Source organism: Artibeus jamaicensis, unplaced genomic scaffold (assembly GCF_021234435.1).
Source record: "Artibeus jamaicensis isolate MK-2021 breed Jamaican fruit bat unplaced genomic scaffold, CSHL_Jam_final contig_3230, whole genome shotgun sequence".
NCBI classification, from domain to species: Eukaryota; Metazoa; Chordata; class Mammalia; order Chiroptera; family Phyllostomidae; genus Artibeus; species Artibeus jamaicensis.
In genome coordinates this window covers 4,079,604-4,100,910 of record NW_026521764.1, presented here as the reverse complement: position 1 = coordinate 4,100,910, position 21,307 = coordinate 4,079,604, and the positions used below count along the sequence as shown (strand labels likewise).

Below are 21,307 nucleotides of genomic sequence, written 5' to 3'. Positions count from 1 at the left end.
CCCATTTACGCAAGTGACGTCAAACCCTCCGCGGGCCGCAAAGAAGGGGATAGTACGTATTTGGCGCAAGGAGGGCGTGGAGCGATCCCGCCATTGGCGGCAGTTAGGACGTTTACGTAACGGCCTGACGCAAAGACGCTTTGGCGGGGGGGGGGGGCTGGGGGAAGGTTCTAGAAAAGCGGTGGCAGCGGCTCTAGCGGCAGTAGCAGCAGCGCCGGCTCGCCGTGTGGAGGTGTCGCTAGCGTTGTTGTTTCTCCAGCGGCGGCAGTTCTCACTACAGCGCCAGGACGAGTCCGGCTCGCGTTCGACCGCGGAGAGCTGTCTCATCTCGCTCGGCTGCGGGAAATCGGGCTGAAGCGACTGAGTCCGCGATGGAGGTAACGGGTTTGAAATCAATGAGTTATTGGAAAGGGCATGGCGAGGCCGTTAGCGCCTCAGTGGAACATCGCCACCCGTCTCGTGGGAGAGCGGCGGTGAAATGGGGCCACTTCAGAAGCGGTTGGTTACCGGGTAGATTTGAAGAGGGGTCAGTGGGTCTCAGGGTCTGTTGGAGAAGGGATCGTCTGCGGGCGCCTGTTTGTGCAGCGCTTTCCCCACCCTCAGCCTGCCGGCGCCATTTCCCTTTGCTGGGGGTTGGGGGATGGGGCTCTTCCACATGGCCGTCGCGGCGGCGCTTTAGTGAAGTGTGGCGCGCAGGGGGGAATTCTTACCACCTCTTCTGGAGTAGGCGGGTTTGGGGGCCCCGGCGGCCCTGCGTGTGAGCGTTTCGGTTGGGCTTCAGGACCTCCGGAGCGAGGCTGCAGAGCCTCCCCTCCCCCTCTCCCCGGATTTGGCGGCCGCCATTTTCATTTTCCTCCTTCCTCGCCGCGTTTTTCTCTTTGACTGGCCGATTTCCACTAGTCTGACTCCCGTGTTAAAGAATAGACGTGGTTAACTATTTTCCTTTCTTCCCGGGCCGATTTCATGCGGTTTTGAGGTGGATTCCGAGTGTTTTTGTGAGCTTTGCTCTTTAGAGCCCTGCGCACCTCCTGAGAGGCGCGCTCCCTTCCTCTCGATGAAATGGCGCCATTGCGTTCAGCAGCCACCGCGGGGGGGGGGGGGCGGCCTACCCGGCTACTACGCGTAGCTTTCGGGCCTCTAGGTAGAACGACCTAGGGCGTCGGGCCCAGGTCTTTGCGACCCAGGTGACAAAGGGAACATTTTGTGTTCTAGCCCTAAGCTTGAGTAACGGTTTTTTTTTCTGGGTCTGCGGTGACTAAAAAGGCAGTTTGTCTCGCACGCAGTTTTAGAAATAAAATCGAAACTAGGAGGCATCAGTTTAGTGCTGATTATGAGTGGGGAAAGGTGTATGGGGGGGTGTTCGTTTCAAAAGTATTCCTTTTGAATCGTACAATTTTTATTTCAAGAAATACAGACAGTTACTTTTTACTAAGACCGCGGATCCTTACAACGGTCAGTTAAAAATTGTGAGGAAGTAAAGTGAAAAATGATAATTCCTACACTTAAAACACGACTCAGCCCTCAATGCATGTATTGCTGTATACAATAGTGTTAGGCTGTGCGCTATGTGTTTGAACTTTGTTACTTGCTTTTCTCATTTGTGTTTGCAATCGTGGTTGATGATTACATTGGTAAGCATAAGGTCTCGGGGGGGGGGGGGGCTCTACCGGGGTATTTTCTTTGACCTTAAGCACGCTTATAAAATTTTGTAATCGATAGTGGACATCGGGTAAGTTTGGAGGAAATTTGAGGTAAGTAATGAGCTTTTGCTTTTGTTCGTGATTTGTTAAGAAACGTAGTACTTAACTTCAATAATTTATTGGGCTTTAAAATGTATTTTTCTGATAATTGAGCGTAGAATAAGATTAGCTTAAGAGTCCAAATGTCAGTATGGCAGATAACTAATAGACTTTAGTAGTCTGGTATTTAAATGTATGAGGAGTTAGCTTGATAATTTGTTAATCTTCAAATTTTTTTCAGATTCCTGAAAGCAGTTAACTTCAGGAAAACACTGAATTACTTTGTTTTTTAAGTTGATGGGAGAATATCGTGCATGGAGGGGAGAGACCTATAAAACTGAGTTGAGAGCTGTCAATGCTATTTGCTGGGAATAAAATTTTTCCTGTTACATAGAAAATTGCATTTGATGTTTTAGTTGTATTACACACACATAGCTGTTGGTCCTGGACAATAATAGACTTATTCTCATTTCTGAATATTTTTAAAACAACTTTTATTAGTCACCTAGAAACCAAATGACCACCAATTCTTAACTGGAAGCCCAAAATTCATTCAGTACTGTCAATGCAACGTAGTTGCTTGCTGATTTATGGGGATTGAAAGAGTCTAGCTTGGGTTTGTTTCCTTTTTGCTTGTAAAATTAGAGGCACATATGTAGTTTGCCAGGTAGCCAATAAGTTTAATACACGTGAGCATTCTGATTTATTGTTTTAATGAGTCAATGAAGGGTAAATGGTGGTACTCACAGTGGTCATTAAACATTTTTACAGTTTTTGAAAAGTGAAATGATTACAGTGAAAGTATATACTGATTTATATCATAGTTGTTTGCCCCATAGTGATTCAGATTTTTCTGAGTTGTCAAAGTACCAAAATGTGAGTGCCCCAAATGTAATAATATTAATACTTTCTAAAGTGTAGTTAAGCATTAGTTGGTCATAAAAATCAGTCCTCATTGGTCAGAGGAGTGAATTTTAAGGATATTTTGTTACATAATATGGAACGTTTAAATTTTTACCCCCAATAATTGGTAAAGCAGGGAAAGTACGATTTTTATTGTGATATATTAGAACCTCCACCAGAGGGAGCAATGAAGGAAATAATTAATAGACCATTTAAATCCTGAAATGGTAAATAAACTGGTTTGTGAGTAAGGAACCAATTGTTTTAGGATATAGAGTTGAACACAAATTCTGATAATCCTTCAACCCTTCAATGACCAGGGGATAAATTTGCTCCTTTATCTTCAGGAAATTTTTTTTCCCCTAACTGGTATTAAACGTATTTGAAATGTCAAGTAACTTTAAATCAAGCATTATGACTGAAACGTGTGTAGTTCAGCTGACGCAATTTTTGGTGTAACACAACTAATATACAGTTTAACATATGGTTTAAATTTGATGTAAGTTTTTTTTTTCCCCTCCAGAAAACTTTAGAAACTGTTCCTTTGGAGAGGAAAAAGGTACTCTGCCAGCAGGTCACCTTATATTTAAGAATTTAATTCCCTGCATATACAAAGAGAAAATGTAAATAAAAATTGAAATGGTGTTTTCCTTTGCAGAGAGAAAAGGAACAATTCCGTAAACTCTTTATTGGTGGCTTGAGCTTTGAAACCACAGAAGAAAGTTTGAGGAACTACTACGAGCAATGGGGGAAACTTACAGACTGTGTGGTACGTTAAATATGTAAAAGTGCGTTCACATACTAGTTTTTTAATCATTGATCCTCCTGTGTTTAAAATGCTAAATGAATCCTGGAGAAATTACTGTTAAGTCTGTTCATTTAAAACTGCTTTTAATTCATCAAGTAAACAGATCGAAAGCTAAAGCTTCCCTCCCCTTCCGTTCTAAAGGTAATGAGAGATCCTGCAAGCAAAAGATCAAGAGGATTTGGTTTCGTAACTTTTTCATCCATGGCTGAGGTTGATGCCGCAATGGCTGCAAGACCTCATTCAATTGATGGGAGAGTGGTTGAGCCAAAGCGTGCTGTTGCAAGAGAGGTGAGCATAGTATAACTTTGAAGACAATGTAATTTTGAAATAATTTTTCTGTATTCTGGCTCAGTGGATTTTCTCTTATAAAAGCTATGATGGTTGTCCTAGACTCACTTGTTTTTGAAAGACTAGTGACTTTTACAAAGACACTAGTTTTTGCTTTACCACCAGGAGGATAGAGGTCATTTATGGTACCCAAAGATGATTTCAACCATGTTAGATTTCTTCTGTCCAGAAGACTTACCCTCCCCCTTATTACTACAGGAATCTGGAAAGCCAGGGGCTCATGTGACTGTGAAGAAGCTGTTTGTTGGTGGTATTAAAGAAGATACTGAGGAGCATCATCTTAGAGATTACTTTGAGGAATATGGGAAAATTGATACCATTGAGATAATTACTGATAGACAGTCTGGAAAGAAAAGGGGCTTTGGATTTGTTACTTTCGATGACCATGATCCTGTGGATAAGATTGTGTGTAAGTATATAAGCCCCTAGATGTGTGTATTTTCATAAATTAAATTTGGGATATGTTAATGCCTATAATTTTATTTAAAAGTAAACATTGATAAAAGTTATGGTATGGCTGATTTAATGGTGTCTGAACTTTTCCTTTCAGTGCAGAAATACCATACCATCAATGGTCATAATGCAGAAGTAAGAAAGGCTTTGTCTAGACAAGAAATGCAGGAAGTTCAAAGTTCTAGAAGTGGAAGAGGAGGTAACTGTAATTCCACTTTTTTCTTTTAAAATTTCCTTGTGTAAATAACTTGTTGCTAATTAAGCCATTTGTTGTAGGCAACTTTGGTTTTGGAGACTCACGCGGTGGCGGTGGCAATTTTGGACCAGGACCAGGAAGTAACTTTAGAGGAGGATCTGGTAAGTTTTAAGTTCTAGATATTAGAAGGGTAAATATGCTTGCTGAAAAACTGACTTGCATTTCATTAGAATCAGGAAATCTGAGCTGATTTTAAGAAGTTCCTTTTTAAGAGTTTTTAAGTAGGTGGAGTATTCTAATTTGGCCAACCGAGAGGTAGTAGTTAAAAGATAATCTTGCCCTGGCTGGTTTGGCTCAGTGGATTGAGTGCTGGCCTGAGAACCAAACCAAAGGGTTGATGGTTTGATTCCCAGTCAGGGCATGCGCCTGGGTTATTACAGGCCAGGTACCCCAGTTGGGAGCATGTGTCTCCCTCCCTTTCTCCCATCTCGTCTCTCCCAAAAACAAATAAAATCTTTAAAAGATAATCAAATCCATTAGGGTCTTGAATTTAAATCAAAATGACTTTGCAACCACCGTAAAAACTATCAGATACACTTAATGAGTGAAAGTACCATAGAAGCTTTGCTTGTGAGCTGCCTTTTTTTTTTTAAGATTTTATTTATTTTATTTTTAGAGGGGAAGGGAAGAAGAGGGAGAGAAATAACAATGTATGGTTGCCTCCTGTCTGGTCCCTGATGGGAACTGGCCTGCACCTTAGGCATGTGCCCTGACTGGGAATCAAACTTGCAATACTCTGGTTCGAAGGCCCGCTCTCAGTCCACTGAGCTACGCCAGCCAGGGCTTGTGAGCTTTTAAAAGTCTGTATCTGTAGTAAACTTTTTTGCTTTAGGCTTTAAATAATGTTTCTTAAGTAAAATAAGGTGCAACCTGAAAACCTTTCCAGTATTCTATTTACTATCATTCCCGTGTGGAAATAAGTGGAATCTCTTAAACTTATGCTTGCCAAGTCCCCAAATTGGGTAGTTATCCTGATGGCGAGATTTAATTCATTACACTTTTTGCTTATTTCTAAGAATAAAGTAGTAACATTCTAGTGTTAGCGTGAAGGGAGATGATTCCCAATAATCATCCATAGATACTTAATGGAGAAAGTGGAGGAAAGGTAGAAAAAGGACTGAGTAGGTTATATATATTAACCATGATTTTTTCTGCCCCAACAGATGGCTATGGCAGTGGTCGTGGATTTGGGGATGGCTATAATGGGTATGGAGGAGGACCTGGAGGTCAGTTTCTTACACATTTTGATTTATGGGACTTTAAACACTTATTTCCCACTGTGCGTGTGTCTAGTTTTTTTTAATGGCTTATATTCTTACCTTTCATAGAGAGTGGAGGTATAGCTCTTGTGTATTTAGAGGAAAGAGGTTACTTGTATGTGTTGTAGGTTGCAGAATTACTCAGGTGGATTTTAAATGAGAATTGAAAGATGGCATCATGCTTAACTTGTTTGTCTAGCCAAAGCATTGAACATGAATGGACATAGATGTGATAACTTCATGTACCATTTCTTGGGGGAAGTATAGAATGTTTTATATCACCATGATCAACCTGTAAGCTATATGTAATAACAGAGTGGTGATCAGTCTTTAAAATAAGATTAGTTCCCCCAGGATAATTTCCCAAAAGTCACCAAAAAGAACATTCCCAAAATACATAAGGGTGCTTCTGGGTCCAGCTGATTTGTTGGCCATTGTTAAATGTCAAGTGACCCATTAGATGTTTTTGTTGGAATACAAAATAAAGGTTGATACCTGCTGGCAAATGTCCTAGTAAGAAAGACATTTAAAACTGAGCTAGTAGAAGACCTTGATTTTTGTCACTCATTACACATAATCAAGTCTCATGTATATCTCACTATTTCCAACTATGCTTTTATAAGTTTGCTGATATCTGGTCCTCCCCTCATTTCTACTCAGGTGAAGGGTAGTAAGCATATTATTAGGAAACATGGTAATTCTTAAAGGAGACCTGAGTTGGGTGCTGAAATCTTTGAGGCTGTGGGGGCGGGGGTGGGTGGCCCTTCTACTTACTTTGTTTGCCTTATACCTCATATGCCCTGGAAACCCTTAATGCAAAATACAAGTGGTATCTCAAGGTATTTTAACAGGATCCTTAATATCTTTAGTGTTAAGGTAGAGCAACAATATTAATTGGTATTTATTACCATAAAGGTGTTATGCAGTTGGTTGTTATGTATGTAGTCCCCATCCCCAAATGTTTACAGGGATATCCTGTTTTTGTCCTAGAGGCTATTCCAGAAGAGATTTCTTAGGACAAATATTTTACTTGTAAAAATGTGTTTTAGAAAGCTGGAAGTGGGTGTGATAAGACAGTTCAAATGGCATTGAAAATATTAAGTAATTACTTAAAGGCTTATTTTATAATAGGTGGCAATTTTGGAGGTAGCCCTGGTTATGGAGGAGGAAGAGGAGGATATGGTGGTGGAGGACCTGGATATGGCAACCAGGGTGGGGGCTACGGAGGTGGTTATGACAACTATGGAGGAGGTAATAAATTCACCTGCATCCTTTATGTGGGAATTTGGAGTGGAATTAATGGCTTATTAATGAGATTTTTTAAAATTTCATTGTTGTCAATAGCTGCCTTAAAAAACTAGAATTGTAGATAGGTGTTGTGCATTTATTCTGATTTGCTCTTTTGGGGAGATGTGTTTTAAATACTTAGCATGTGTAACTCTTTTTTAATGTTTGTATCCTGAGGTTCATTATGCAAAACTTGTATTTCAACTTTTTTACAGGAAATTATGGAAGTGGAAATTATAATGATTTTGGGAATTACAACCAACAACCTTCTAACTATGGTCCAATGAAGAGTGGAAATTTTGGTGGTAGCAGGAACATGGGGGGACCATATGGTGGAGGTAATTTGTTACATTCTTGAAATTATTTTGTGTGATTAAAGGAAAAATGAGTCTTCTCACATCTGAAATGAGAAAGATAATACAATTTTTCGGGTTATCGAGATTTGTGGAAAATACTTTAATTGTTAACATATAAGCTTGGGTTTGGTGTGATGGATGAGACTAAGTGGTTTAGAATACAGGGTGGGACAAAAGTAGGTTTACTTAATCTGGAAAATAATACAAAAATAAATTGTTTCATGTATTCATAATGGGAATCTATATTTAGAAATTGGAGAAGCAGTTGAGATATTTTGTGTGGGGTGTGTTTTCCTTAGCTAGTTAAGAGAGCCGAATAAAATTGCTAAGGACACTGCAAAGTTGTATAAAGTGTGCATGTGTTATCTGTCTCTCTAAAAGTAAAAGTTAATCACAAATGTTCAAGCTTTTTTGTTTTCACTTATATTGCTACTTTTGAGAGGGAGGAAAGGAGAGAAATATTGATTTGTTGTTCCACATATTTATGCATTCATTGGTTGATTCTTGTATGTTCCCTGAGTAGGGATTGAACCCACAACCTTGGTATCTTGGGATGAAGCTCTAACAAGCTAAGCTACCCAATCAGGGCATAAGTTATTTTTGAGAAAGTTTTTAGTAGGACCAAATAGATTAATGCAATTTTGCAGTGTGGATAGTGCGCCGCCCACCTTTTTGGCCCAGGCTTTCAGGAGAGAAAACAACAAAAAAACTTTTTTTAATTTCAGTTATATTTAGGAGCAACTGATTTGTCGTATTCCAGGTTATTTTTTGCATACGAATATCACTGCTTTCTAGAGTCAAACTTTTAAAGCATAAACATTAATAATTAGCGCTACCCATGTATAACATGCACCCTTAGTTTTCCCTAAAAAAATGTGGGCAATAGTGTGATACACAGCAAAATGCAGTATCTGGGAATCTGAATAATTTATTTCCCAAGTAATCAAGATAATTAGAAACAGTGAGTTATCTGTTTTAAACCATGTATAGTAGGTGTTCTATAGGATTAGTAACTTACTATGCTAATCATGAGAAATTGGAGTAAGTCTGCTTTCTCTTGGTCTATCAATTCTAGGAAACTATGGTCCTGGAGGAAGTGGAGGAAGTGGGGGTTATGGAGGGAGAAGCCGATATTGAGCTTCTTCCTATTTGCCAATGGGTAAGTAGCTTTTGAGTTTTTACATAATATTATTATCTGGGGAGATCTAGCTGTCAGGAGTAAAAGCTTTTTAGGATCATGTTATCTTTCCTTAAAATCTGGTTAGATGGATAATTTCATAACCTATTTTTTTTTTACTCTTTACTTCTGTTGAAACAGGCTTCACTGTATAAATAGGAGAGGATGAGAGCCCAGAGGTAACAGAACAGCTTCAGGTTATCGAAATAACAATGTTAAGGAAACTTATCTCAGTCATGCATAAGTATGCAGTGATATGGCAGAAGACACCAGAGCAGATGCAGAGAGCCATTTTGTGAATGGATTGGATTATTTAATAACATTACCTTACTGTGGAGGAAGGATTGTAAAAAAATGCCTTTGAGACAGTTTCTTAGCTTTTTAATTGTTGTTTATTTCTAGTGGTCTTTGTAAGAGTGTAGAAGCATTCCTTCTTTGATAATGTTAAATTTGTAAGTTTCAGGTGACATGTGAAACCTTTTTTAAGATTTTTCTCAAAGTTTTGAAAAGCTATTAGCCAGGATCATGGTGTAATAAGACATAACGTTTTTCCTTTAAAAAATTTAAGTGCGTGTGTAGAGTTAAGAAGCTGTTGTACATTTATGATTTAATAAAATAATTCTAAAGGAAATTGTGTAATTATAGACTTTTTATTTTAAATAAGTTAAGGAGTGGGTAGTATAATTAAGGTCCATTGCAAAGCTGTTGTTGTATTTGTGTAAGATAAATGCTGGTCAGATGTAAGTGTGTTGTCTGCAATTCATCAGGATTAAATTACCTAGATAACTTAAGGGATATCTCTGCAAGGAGAAACACCTTTTTAGATCTTTTAGATGCTGCTTCTTCAATGCAAGGAAAGGAAATAACCCCAGCGAGGTACTCTTCAGGGATACAGGTCTAGTACAAGAAAACTCTTGACGGCTACTAAATTCAGCCAGTCTTAAAAAACTGTGCTGTTTCTACAAAGCTTTAACTACAGTAGTTTATAAGGATGCCAACGAAAGCTGAGGGTGTAGAGCAAATAGTTCTAAGCTTCAGTTAAACTTCTTTAGGTAAGATCTTATTTACTTTTCCTTTTTAAATTTTCCTCCCCAAAAGATAAACTAATACTCTTCAATGGTCTTTCAGTATAGTGGTTCTTACGTAGTTTAACATAGCTATAAATTGAGTTTTAACAATTTATAAACTCAAGAGAGTAATTTATAAACCCTGTTTTCCAATCTGTCATTTACTTAAATTATTTTGATTGTTCCCCCCTTTCTTTCTTTCCCCTCCCCCTCTATGAAGATTCGGGTGCTTAACATATCATTTTTTTCCCTGCTGGAATTTTAGCATTGATATGAACCATGGACAAGTATATTCTGCTGCCACAAAGACTGTAAAGTGCTTCATTTCAACAGCTGAGGCAAGCCAAGTGATTAATAAAGCTTTTCTTGGTTCCTTCAGTGGTGTTGGTAGTAAAATGGTAGGTAAAAGTTAGGCTGCAAGTTCAATAAATCATTCCCATTGTTACACCCTGTGTATTCACATTTCTTGGATCAAGCATTTGAGTGAACTGGGGTTTTTTTATTAAAAATAAAGAATTTTTATTTGATATGGTTGTTCTAGCTTTACATGCTATCAGGATCAGGCTAAGAAGAGGTAGGGCAAGATGGATGGTTGAATGTTTTCAGATAATAGTTTATACTTCCAGTGTCTGTCTACATTATAAATACTGTGTGCATCCAGTGCTAAACACTGGGGTATGAATGTGGTAATTCTTTCCCAATTCCCTACCTTATAGGAGAGATTTAGGTTGGCTGCTGAAATTCATTTCTTAAATGTCATCAGTTTGATTGCCTGGCTTTAATTGCCTTTTCAGGAATGTGATAATCAGGGCATATTCTACTGTATGCACCAGTGAGTCTTCTTTGATCCTAAGACCACCACTGAAGTTATTTAGGTTCTTTGGACAAACATGATAAACTTCTTCAGATACTTTCTTTTTCCTTTGGCAGGAAGGTGTCTTGCTGCAGGTAACTAATGAAGAAGTGGTCAACCACAGAATCTTCAAGAAATAAGAAATTCTGTATCATCTGAAAGTAGTTCTTGTTGGTGCCTTCATTTTAAAAAGCACTCTAAGATTAAAGGGAAATGTTTTCTGATAAAATACAAACCTCATTTAGTATAGGTTCTTAATATAAAAGAATTACAAGTTGAGTATTGTTTGTAGAAGTTACATCAAATTAACAAGAGAGATAAATGTATCATGTCTTAAGTTAGGTTTTGTGAGTAGACAGATTAAAGTTCTATTTTTAAATATAAAGTTTATAAAATAAATTCTTTTGTACCCAAGTACTTGGTGTAATGTTTACACATAAAATGTGTGAATCTTGTTCCATAAACATTCACTTGTCTCAAGAATTGCCATCCCCAAGATTTTTAAAGCAGTTTGACAAAGCTGTGCACATTGCCATTTTTCTTACAGTATTAATAGACATGAAAGACCAATGTGGACATTATTGGCTGTCCCTAATAAAAATGCCATTCTTTATACACTGTATATTCAGCGTTTGAATGCTGCTAGTTTTCTGGCTTGACCTTGTGTGTTCATCACTGGTGGAGTATTAAAATACTGGAGACTTTAAGTAGCTAGTGGTCCAAGTGTAGTGTAGTGGTTATGCAAAGCACTGAGACAAAAACCTGTCATTCCAGTTCTGCAAAGTAATATTGCAGATCACACAGTATCAGTACCTTTCTATAAAGGGTTAATGGATGAAGTTGGGTAGCAATGACTTTCTTGGGCATTTACCTGAAATTTAAAAAATGAAGAACAGCAAGGTTTCACCTTTTGGTTTTGATAGGTACCAGGTAAGTCAAACCAGTGATTAACAAAAAACGAGCTATTTGATTTAAAATGGTTGTATTCATCAAGGAAATTCAGGGAAGGCTTGTCCTCAAAAATATTTTTGGAGGTTATAAGTGTCTAGATTGACAATGAGGTTGGCACAATGAAAGTACCCAACTGTTAACCAGGACAAATAGCAAATTAATGCATGATTAACTGAAAGGTTATTAAAATGGGAATTTATATGGCTGAAGCCTCACAAAGGTAATTTTTGGATGGCTATTCAACCTTTTTTATCTCCTGGTGTACATGATGCAACACACCAAAAGTACACCTTTATGAATTACAAAACAATACCTATCCTTTGTCCAAAGTGTGTTTAAAAATCAGTTTTCCTACTGTCCAAGGATCTTTGGTAGCAAGAATTAACCATAACAAAGTCATGTGTGATATAATGAGGTGCAACTTTTAGGATGATATATCGATGGCCTTTGTAATTCATTTGACAATGAAGGGAGAAAGGCCTGTGCCCCTGAAAAAGGTGTTTGGTGATGGTTTAAAGATTGTACACAGGTTATAAAAGTTGCTGGTACAGGGTGGTGACCAAAAATGTTCATCTCGGTACTTAAAATTTAGACCAGTAAGCTTGTGACTTCACAGTATTTACCGTCCAGATTTGGAAGCAGTTTGATTTTGGCCAAAGCTCAAGATTGTAGTTGGATTAACTAGACTGACTGGTAAATCTGCATCCCAAATGGCCTGACAGCGGCAAGGTTAGTTTTGCCTATTCCTGTAGTCCACTAACAAGAAGTGTCAATGTTAGGAAGTCACTATTCTGGTGGGTGCAGTAGGGTTTCCTGTATTACTAATAAGGCAATACTGATTGGGGGCTGGCTCCTACACAGGACTGAAAATTTTTACAAGTGAATAGTAATAGGCTTTTCAATAACCCAGTTTGGTATAGGAATGCAAATTGGATCCTGTAAAAGAATTGATACTAGTACTAATTGTTTAGATTACTGAGCTAAATTAATGTAGGGGAGCTTTAAAAGAATGTTGCAACTCAGGAACAAGCTTAAAAAGTAGGTATGTACCTTCCCAGCAAGATCACTGTACAATGCCCAAAGTACATGCACATTCTCAACCTGATTTTATTTAAATGGGTCTTTACAGAATTGATGAACCCAGAGGGCCAACACACACTGAAATTTGTGTTGCACCACTGGTAGAGACTTGAGTGTACATTTGATTATATGCACACTTTATTAGCAGGGCCTCACGTTGACACAGGTGGTGTTATTTTAGCAAATGTTTGCGGTGGATCTCAGGAATACTGTAGTAAGGAGGTAAGACTAATTTTGTGTTCAAACCAATTTAAAATGGAATTTAGGTTTGGGTTAGCTGGTAAATTCAGAAATGAAAAAAGATGCTCGTCCTAAAATGCACTTAAAGGAGGCAAAAGGCTAACTCAACAAACTTGTACTTAGTTGCTAATCATCGTAAGGGTCTAGATCTCATTCTGCCCCTTGGTTCATTTAACCTCACACCAATAATACATTGTGCAGAAACTTGGTTTGGTGGAACTGTTATCTGTTTGCTTATGATAAGATTGGTCTGGTTTGCCATTGAATTATTAAATAAGGAATGGGTCTGGTAAATGAAGGTAAATTCAATAGTAAAGTGCATACAATTTCAATTAGATTACCTGGCCTTTTGGAAATTAGTTCCTGAAGTCTGAAGTGTTCTTTTTTTGTTCTAACACTACCTTCAGTTTCAGGATAAACCTGCATGTTAAGACTACTGAACTTATTTAGTACAACAGTCTAGTCAACTTTATTAGTGCCTTAATCTAAATATGAAGTTCAGAATGAAATCTTAGAGATGTCTCTGCTAAAACTAGTATCAAGGATGGCTGAGTAAACAGCTTCAGTTTACCCTCTGAATCAGTGTGACTTGGGTGGTGTCCAGGAACTAATTTCATTAGTTGACCTAGTAACAAATTTTGTTAAAAATGCTGAGTTCTGCAGCTCCACTATGTGCATTTCCCCCCTGCCAATTTGTTGTTTGCCAGTATTTCATTGTGGTTTTTGTAGTTCCAGGGATTTGGGGGAGTCTGACAATTAGTATTTGAGTAATAAGGCTTCCTCATAGTTTTGAAGCCAAATGCTATATAATTTTGTATTGTAGACTTGAAATAATTTCTGTGGTAAAGTGTCTTAATAATACCAAGGGTTAAGACATCCAGCAATTGATTACACTCCTTTCAACATTTAAAGTGATAATTGTGCAAAACTGGTCAGGGGAGGGGATGTATGAAGCAGCATTATTGTGGCAAAATACAGGGCTTGAAAGAAATGTCTAGACCCAATTTAAAATGGAGAAGTTTATTATAAAAATTCACTTACAAAATACTGCATTTTTGCAACCTGGTACTTGTGATTTGTACATCACTGGGCAAATGATTCTTATGGTAGAGATAGCTGACATCAAAACACTACTCTTGTTAGTTCAAGTCCACTTGTTTTTTCTCTCTCATGTTTCATATGGTTTTAGTATTTCCAGTCCATTGGTTTGTAGAGGCTATGCTCTTCTGTTGACTCTACTGTTGGTTTGTGTTCGTGTAAGGGCTTGCAATGTTTTTGTGAGACACCAATGTTATGGATGAAGCCGTCCCTGCAGGCTGCCTTTAATTGCCCAGTTCTGTTTCTCTATACACACCTCTGTTCTCTAAACCCCATGACATTAGGTCTTTGTTCTCAGCCAGTAAAGCCTAATGCACTTTTTTTTTTTTATCCTCACCGAAGGGAGAGAAAGAAATACAGATTGGGAAGCAACCAGGGATTGAACCCAAAACCCTTTATTGTACAGGATGATACTCGAACTGAGCCATCTAGGCAGAGTCTAATGCAAAAGTTTCATTTTTTGTTTTTGACACCATGGTTTAGAGCTTGGCCATTTATAATTCCTTTTAATACACTATTTAAATCCAAATGTGGATCCCCCCTATCAGTTTAATGAACTACACTGATGTCAATTTGGATTGGGTCTACCAACATGCTGTTGTACTTACTAGGTATTTACCTCTGTTCCTGGATGTATTTTGGAGGAAAAATATCCAAGGTAAATTTGCTTAGAATTTCTGTGTATGAGGGGAAAGTTAATTTTTAAAAAATAAATTCAAGTATAAAACCTCCACAGATAAAGTTCTAATTTAAGTATTCACAACACTTAAAATAGCTTTTGAAAAGCTCACTACAGTGCTTACAAACTAAATGAGAACATTAAGGCTACTTTGCATTTCAAGTCAGAAATGTTTTAAAATTACATCCAGTGTTTGCTATTTTTGAAGTGACCATCTTACTAAAAAAATATCTATACCAAAGTCACTGGAATAGTCATGAAATTTTCACATCACCCTACTCTTTGTACATATTTATAAATTGTGCATATAATGCAGGAGGACTTCATGGAAAGGTGGGGCTTTCTTCAGATTTCCCACAAGTCTGATCTTGAAGTCCTAAACTTGTCCATATAAGCTTCAAAATAATAGTTAACTGAGTGATTCAAGTAGCAGTACTTAAAAGATACATTAATACTTGAGGTAAACCTTGAAGCAGTTTCTATGGTTTGTAATCCATATATCATTACTTTATACATATTAATGGAATCCGTTTTTAATTTCTTCTCTCACTTTTTCTCTTTCCCTTATGAGTTTCCTTTCTGTGGCGTGAGGTCACCAGTTCCTTGGGTATAATCAAAACACTTCCGTCGTGGCTGCATTGAAGAGCGTATTCATTTGGATTGACTGGCCTACCTTCATCATCTCTTAGTCTACTAAAAATATCACGATAAAGGTCATGCAGCTTTTGTTTCATTATGTTAATAGCTCTGTTACACTGGGCACGCTCGCTCTTGAGGGTTTCCTTCTTAGCTTTTAAGTTACATACATCATCTTCTAGATTCAGAATTATGTCCAGTTTGCGCTTACGGCAGTTCTGAGCAGCAACTTTATTTTTTCCTCTTCGTCTAATATCACGGATGAGTGACATTTGTAAATCTGTCAGGTAGTGCCTGCTTAGCATGCTGTTGAAAGAATCAACAGGCATGTGAACAATTTCATCTATAGAAAAAGGGATGTGTAGAGCTTCAGCACGGCGTTCATCTCGGCTTAAGTGTCTGTCTGTGTCATTGAGGTATCTACTTATTTTGTGTGATTTCCTGGGCCATAAAGAAGATTCAGAAGTGGATTCTGGTGCATTTGGCTGTAAGTGGTAAGTGTGGTTATGGAGTACGTGTTGAAATGCAAGGTCCCGGTGAAAACCAGAATCACCCCTAAGATCCATGTGGCAAATCTTAGTGGGCTGCGGGTAGTAGCCTCCTACAGCCCCTTCTAAAGCACAGTGGGTAGGAGATTCCAGGTCACTACTAGAACCTATAGCACCTTCACACATAGAGGAATTAGAATTAGACTTGGTGACAGAGGTACTATTGTGTCTTGAATTTAAGGAAAGCCCAGAATCAGAATCTGGTTGTTCGCAAAGGTGAGAAACTTCCAGTGGATCAAAACTTTCTGTAGCCAAAGACACTGAACTTATCTCATCAAACATGTTTATATTAAGGTCATATAGAAGGTCTTGGCTTGTTAGATTCCTTATCTGATGGTCCACAGGTGGAAGAAATCCTGTCAGATTAGCTCTGGTAAGGGTCTGTTCAGGACCGGTGGTATAAGAACTCAATTGCAGAAATGGTTCTTGTGGCTGTGAAGTCCTTTCTACCAGATCTCTTCTAAATGTGTTGTTAGGACACAGCAACATGGCCTCACGGAGATTTACATCATGACTTATAGCCTGGCTAATATTTACATTATAGTGTGCTGAAGAATTCATGCCATCATTGATACTTCCTGGAAGAGGAGGAATATCTCCCAGTGAGATGCCCTGAAAAATGGGAAGAAACACTTTAATACACATAACAGTTTCAACAGCAGTTCTAGTACCTAATACAGTATTTTCGTTATTCATTTTTGTCAGTTTCTCTATACAAGTAGGGATATGCTGTTGGCTATGAATAGCCTTCCACAGTTAAATAATACAGGCAACTCAATACAGGGTGTGAACCCAATTGGCAATTTTGAAAATTAGGTTATTCTCACGTTGTAAACAACTCTCAATTCTAGCTGTTAACAATCCAAATCCAGTGTGGAGCATCATGGAAAATAACAGCTGTAGTGAATGAACTAGAACTGGCTGAGAAGAGTCTTTTTTTTGTTGTTTTTTTTTAAGTAAATCAGACCAATAAAGTATAATGAAAACATACATTCTACCAGAACAAATATAGATATGACTCAGTTTGTCACATGTTTACTGCCATTTTGATCCAGTATTACATAAGTTTGCTTAGACCTTTATGATTATTACTTAGAGGAATAGTACACATATTTGGCTAATTCTCCAAAGTTGGTTTCTATTAAAAGTAATCCTAAATCTGCATGCCTAAAGAATGATGCATTGGATTATATTTAAATAACTATGTCCTCTAGGTGTAAAAGTTATATTCACAGAGGTGACTGCAGGTATTTCCTGCAAGGATAAAAGCCAAGGGTCCAGTTACCTCAAGTGAATTTTCAGACTGTGAGGAAAGCAACTGAAGTAAGTCTTCCAGAGAGAAAGATGTGCCAGTCCCATTTAGATGTCTCTGTAGAAAAACAAAATGGTGCAACCACCATTCATTAAATTAAAAGGCCGTTGTGTAAGTACCATGTGCTAACTGACTGCACCACTGGACCTCCATGTTACTGTATCACTCTAACATTGTTACAATCTTATTTTACTACTTTTTAGGATGCAACTCTCATCCTTGCTGCTTGCAGTCTAAATCCACATTGTGGAAGATCGTGGATAACAGCTATCCACGTGAAGCTATCCAGTGAAGTATAGTGTTGGTTGAGCGTAGGGTTTCCCTCTTTTTAAAAGTAAACCAGACCAATAAAATATAATGAAGACACAAATGCTACTAGAAAAATAAAGGTGCCTCAGTTTGTCAAATGTGACTACCATTTTGATTCAGTATTGCTTAGGCCTTTGTGATTATTACTTGGAGGAATAATGGCTAATTTTCTAAAGTTGAAGTGTTTCTATTAAAAGTAATCCTAAGTCTGCATGCCTAAAGAATGATGTGTTGGATATTATGACATAAGTATTTAAACAACTACATCCTCCAAGTGTAAAAGTTACATTTATTCACAGAGGTGAGTGCAGATATTTACTGCAAGGATAAAAATGAAGGGTCCAGTTACCTCAAGTGAATTTTCAGACTGTGAGGAAAGCAACTGAAGTAAGTCTTCCAGAGAGAAAGATGGGCCAGTCCCATTTAGATGTCTCTGTAGAAAAAACAAAAAAGGTGCACCCACCATTCATTAAAAGGCTGTTGTGGCCCTGGCTGGCGTAGCTCAGTGGATTGAGCGTGGGCCTGCGAACCATGCGATCGCGGTTCGATTCCCAGTCCGGGCACATGCCTGGGTTGCAGGCCAGTTCCCAGTGGGGGACACATGAGAGGCAACCATACATTGATGTTTCTCTCCCTCTTTTTCTCCTTCCCTTCCTCTCTCTCTGAAAATAAATAAATAAAATATTTAAAAAAAAATAAAGAACAGCTGCTTCTTATCACCACAAATTGCTGCCATGATTAAATATTAAAAAAAAATAAAATAAAAGGCCATTGTGTAAGTACCATGTGCTAACTGAGTGCACCACTGGACCTCCAGGTTATGGATCATTCTAACTTTGTTATAATCTTACATTTTACCTCATTTTTAAAAAGATTTTATTTTTAGAGAGAGGGGAATTTAGGGAGAAATCGAAAGAAATATCAGTGTGTGGTTGCCTCTCTTATGCCCCCTAGTAGGGCCCTGGCCCACAGCCCACACATGTGCCCTGACTGGGAATTGAACCTGTGACCCTTTGGTTGGCAAGCCGGCACTCAATCCACTGAGCCACACCAGTTGGGGCTTATTTTACTACTTTGTAAGACGCAACTCTCATCCTTGCTGCTTGCAGTCTAAATCCACATTGTGGAAGATCGTGGATAATAATAGTTACAGAGAAGTATAGTGTTGGTTGAGCACAGGGTTTCCTTCTTTTTAAAGTAAATTAGACAAATAAGGTATAATGAAGACAAATGCTACCAGAAAAATAAAGGTGCCTCAGTTTGTCAAATGTTTACTGCCATTTTGATCCAGTATGAATTATATAAATATTCTTAGGCCTTTGTGATTATTGCTTGAAGGAACAGTATACATATTTGGCTAATTCTCCAAAGTTGAAGTGTTTCTATTAAAAATAATCCTAAATCTGCGTGCCTAAAGAATTATGTGTTGGATACTTATTATATTTAAACAACTATGTCCTCCAGGTGGAAGAACTGTCCTCATTCATATTTTCCTGCAAGGATAAAAGCCAAGGTTCCAGTTACCTCAAGTAAATTTTCAGGCTGTGAGGAAAGCCACTGGAGTAAGTCTTCGAGAGAGAAGGATGTGTCAGTCCCATATAGATGTCTCTGTAGAAACACACAAAAGGTGCACGGTTCATTACATTAAAAGGCTGTTGTGTAAATACCATGTGCTAACCGGTTGTGCCATTGGAGCTCCATGTTATTGGATCATTCTAACGTTGTTATAATCTTATTTTACTGTTTTTTAAGATGCAACTCTCATCTTTGTGAACAGTTTAAATTCACATTGTGAAAGATCATTGATAATAACGGCTATAGTGGCCCTGGCTAGTGTGGCTCGGTGGATTGAGTGCCAGGTCCCTAGTAGGGGGTGTGAGAAGCAACCACACATTTATGTTTCTCTCCCTCTCTTAACGAAGGGAAAGGAAAAAAAAAATAGCTAGAGTGAAGTACAGTGTTAGTTGATAGTAGGGTATGTCTATTTTTAAAGTAAATCAGACCAGTTACCTCCAGTGAATTTTCAGACTGTGAGGAAAGCAACTGAAGTAAGTCTTCGAGAGAGAAAGATGTGTCAGTTCCATTTAGATGTCTCTAGAAAAACACAAAAGGTGCACCACTCATTAAAACACTGAAGTGGTTGCCTGGGACTTTAGGTTTTATCTTGAAAGGACAACCAGGTCTTACCTCCATGTTGGGTTTTTATACCCCTCTTTTAGGTACTCAATATTCTCACATATCCTTCCTTAATGAAAGCCTTCAACTTGAAACCCCTCCCCATTCCTGCCCTATCCTTCATATAATTTTTGCCTAGAATTGTTAGTTTCATCTTATTTTGCTCCTCCACAGCTGACCCTCCAAACTTGCTACAAAATTATCTAACTGTACCATCAAATATGTATTTAGATGTACTAAAATGTTTTACTAATAACATCTTTACTCACCGTTGCATCACCTGCCTTCAAGGTTCAGTTCTTTTCCTGCTGAAATACCTCCTTTAATAGCTCTTTTTGGATAGGCTGCAAGTAGTAAACTCTTAGTTTTCATAACCTGGAATTATTTTGCTCACATGTTTAAATGCTAATTTATTTGGCAAGATTATCAGGTTTAATGTTTCCCCTCAGTACTTTGTCCTCAGGCATTTATTACTATTGATTTGTTTGCAAACTGTCTTTCATAGCCAATTCTCTTTTTTTCCTCTGATAATTAAAGACTTTTTTATTCTTTGCTGTCTGGCCATTTCACTTTGATATGTTTGGGACTTTGTATTTAGTCGGCTTGGGATTCTATATTCCTTTCCTCTGAGTCATAACATCATTTTAGTTTTGGAAACATTTTGCCATAAACTTCAAAAATTACTTCTATATGCTTTCTGATCTCTCCTGGGACTATCAGAGAGTTCATCTTCGTTGACAGCTATTTCTGTAAGGATCCCACATATCAAGGGTCACCAACTAACTATAAGGCAGTTTTCTGTTTTTCCTCTGCAAGGATCAGTATTCTTTTTTAAAGATTTTATTTATTTTTTTAGAGAAGGAGGAGAGGGAAGGAGAAAGAAAAGGGAAGAAACATCGATTCATTGCCTCTCAATGTGCCCCCAACTGGGAACCTGGCCCACAACCCAGGCTTGTGCTCTGACCAGGAATTAAACCTGTGACCTTCCGGGTTCACAGATGGGCACTCAGTCCACTGAGCCACACCAGCCAGGGCTGCAAGGACCAATTTTTATATCATTTTCTAAACTTCGCCTTCTTGGCTCAGGGTTCCTGATAATAATGGTAGTGTGGACCAGAAGCTGTATCTGGCTTTGGGTTCCTTCAGTAGAATGATGTAGAGCATACATCATTCTATATGAATTCATTAAGCAGCAGAGTTCTGTCTACCACATTTAAATTATATGGAACCATTTTTGAGACACTTGTTTTCACAGAAATTGGTTAATCCATTTCAAAATCTAACTGCTTTATTTTTCCTCTTCAGCTGGGTAAAAATCTTCCACAGAAATGGACTATCCAGCTATTCTTCCAAATAATCCAAAAGACATACTCCATACTTTCAGTTAGATTTCATTTGGGAGGAAGTGGTCAGTCTTCTTTTTTTTTTAAGTCAGACTTTTCTAAATCTTACCATAAAATACAAATACAGTTCCATTTTGGATCAAGAATTCATTTCATTTTGAACAGAGATGACTAGGAATATTCAAAGAATGCCATGCACACACATTTAACTTTATAAGACCTATCTTTTAAAAGCAAAACATTAATATAAACTCAATTTGTCTATAGCGAGAAGGAATTCTCTTCAGGCCAGTTAATTTACATATAGTGTATTTAGTTTCCATTAATAGCCAGCAGTCTAAGTCTGCAGTGGAAGGCGCTGTTAAATACCAAATTATGTCATTTGCCCTGGTTATCACCCAGGATTATCACCAGAAAGAATGGAAATAAG

General features: G+C 38.0%; 2 protein-coding genes across 11 annotated transcripts in view; one reads left to right on the top strand and one right to left on the bottom strand.

Moving 5' to 3' along the window:
- Nucleotides 1–184: 184 nt before the first annotated feature.
- Nucleotides 185–11,128, top strand: HNRNPA2B1 (heterogeneous nuclear ribonucleoprotein A2/B1). 6 transcript variants are annotated; one of them, XR_005079746.2, is made up of 14 exons: nucleotides 185–377; nucleotides 3,166–3,201; nucleotides 3,301–3,411; nucleotides 3,592–3,738; nucleotides 3,997–4,207; nucleotides 4,349–4,450; nucleotides 4,528–4,608; nucleotides 5,671–5,733; nucleotides 6,898–7,017; nucleotides 7,269–7,391; nucleotides 8,485–8,568; nucleotides 9,411–9,638; nucleotides 9,919–10,051; nucleotides 10,584–11,128. XR_005079746.2 is itself a non-coding variant. In XM_037126528.2 (12 exons), the coding sequence occupies exons 1-11, from the start codon at nucleotides 372–374 to the stop codon at nucleotides 8,544–8,546; spliced, it is 1,062 nt and encodes a 353-aa protein (XP_036982423.1). In that variant the 5' UTR covers nucleotides 185–371; the 3' UTR covers nucleotides 8,547–8,568; nucleotides 10,584–11,128. The 6 variants fall into 6 exon arrangements, 4 of the variants coding, with proteins under 4 accessions (XP_036982423.1, XP_036982420.1, XP_036982425.1 ...); XR_005079745.2 differs by lacking the exon at nucleotides 9,411–9,638; XM_037126528.2 differs by lacking the exons at nucleotides 9,411–9,638; nucleotides 9,919–10,051.
- A 2,375-nt stretch (nucleotides 11,129–13,503) lies between these two features.
- Nucleotides 13,504–21,307, bottom strand: part of NFE2L3 (NFE2 like bZIP transcription factor 3) — a 30,142-nt gene continuing 22,338 nt past the window's right edge. Inside the window, exons 2-6 of one of the 5 annotated variants that reach the window (XM_037126524.2) lie at nucleotides 19,370–19,453; nucleotides 18,884–18,967; nucleotides 17,709–17,792; nucleotides 17,024–17,107; nucleotides 13,504–16,350 (exon numbers count right to left, since the gene is read on the bottom strand). In XM_037126524.2, coding sequence (XP_036982419.2) covers nucleotides 15,088–16,350; nucleotides 17,024–17,107; nucleotides 17,709–17,792; nucleotides 18,884–18,967; nucleotides 19,370–19,453 — 1,599 coding nt within the window. In that variant the 3' untranslated portion in view covers nucleotides 13,504–15,087. The remainder of the gene's footprint in view (nucleotides 16,351–17,023; nucleotides 17,108–17,708; nucleotides 17,793–18,883; nucleotides 18,968–19,369; nucleotides 19,454–21,307) is intronic. The other 4 variants (XM_037126519.2, XM_037126522.2, XM_037126523.2 and 1 more) reach the window with 4 other exon arrangements.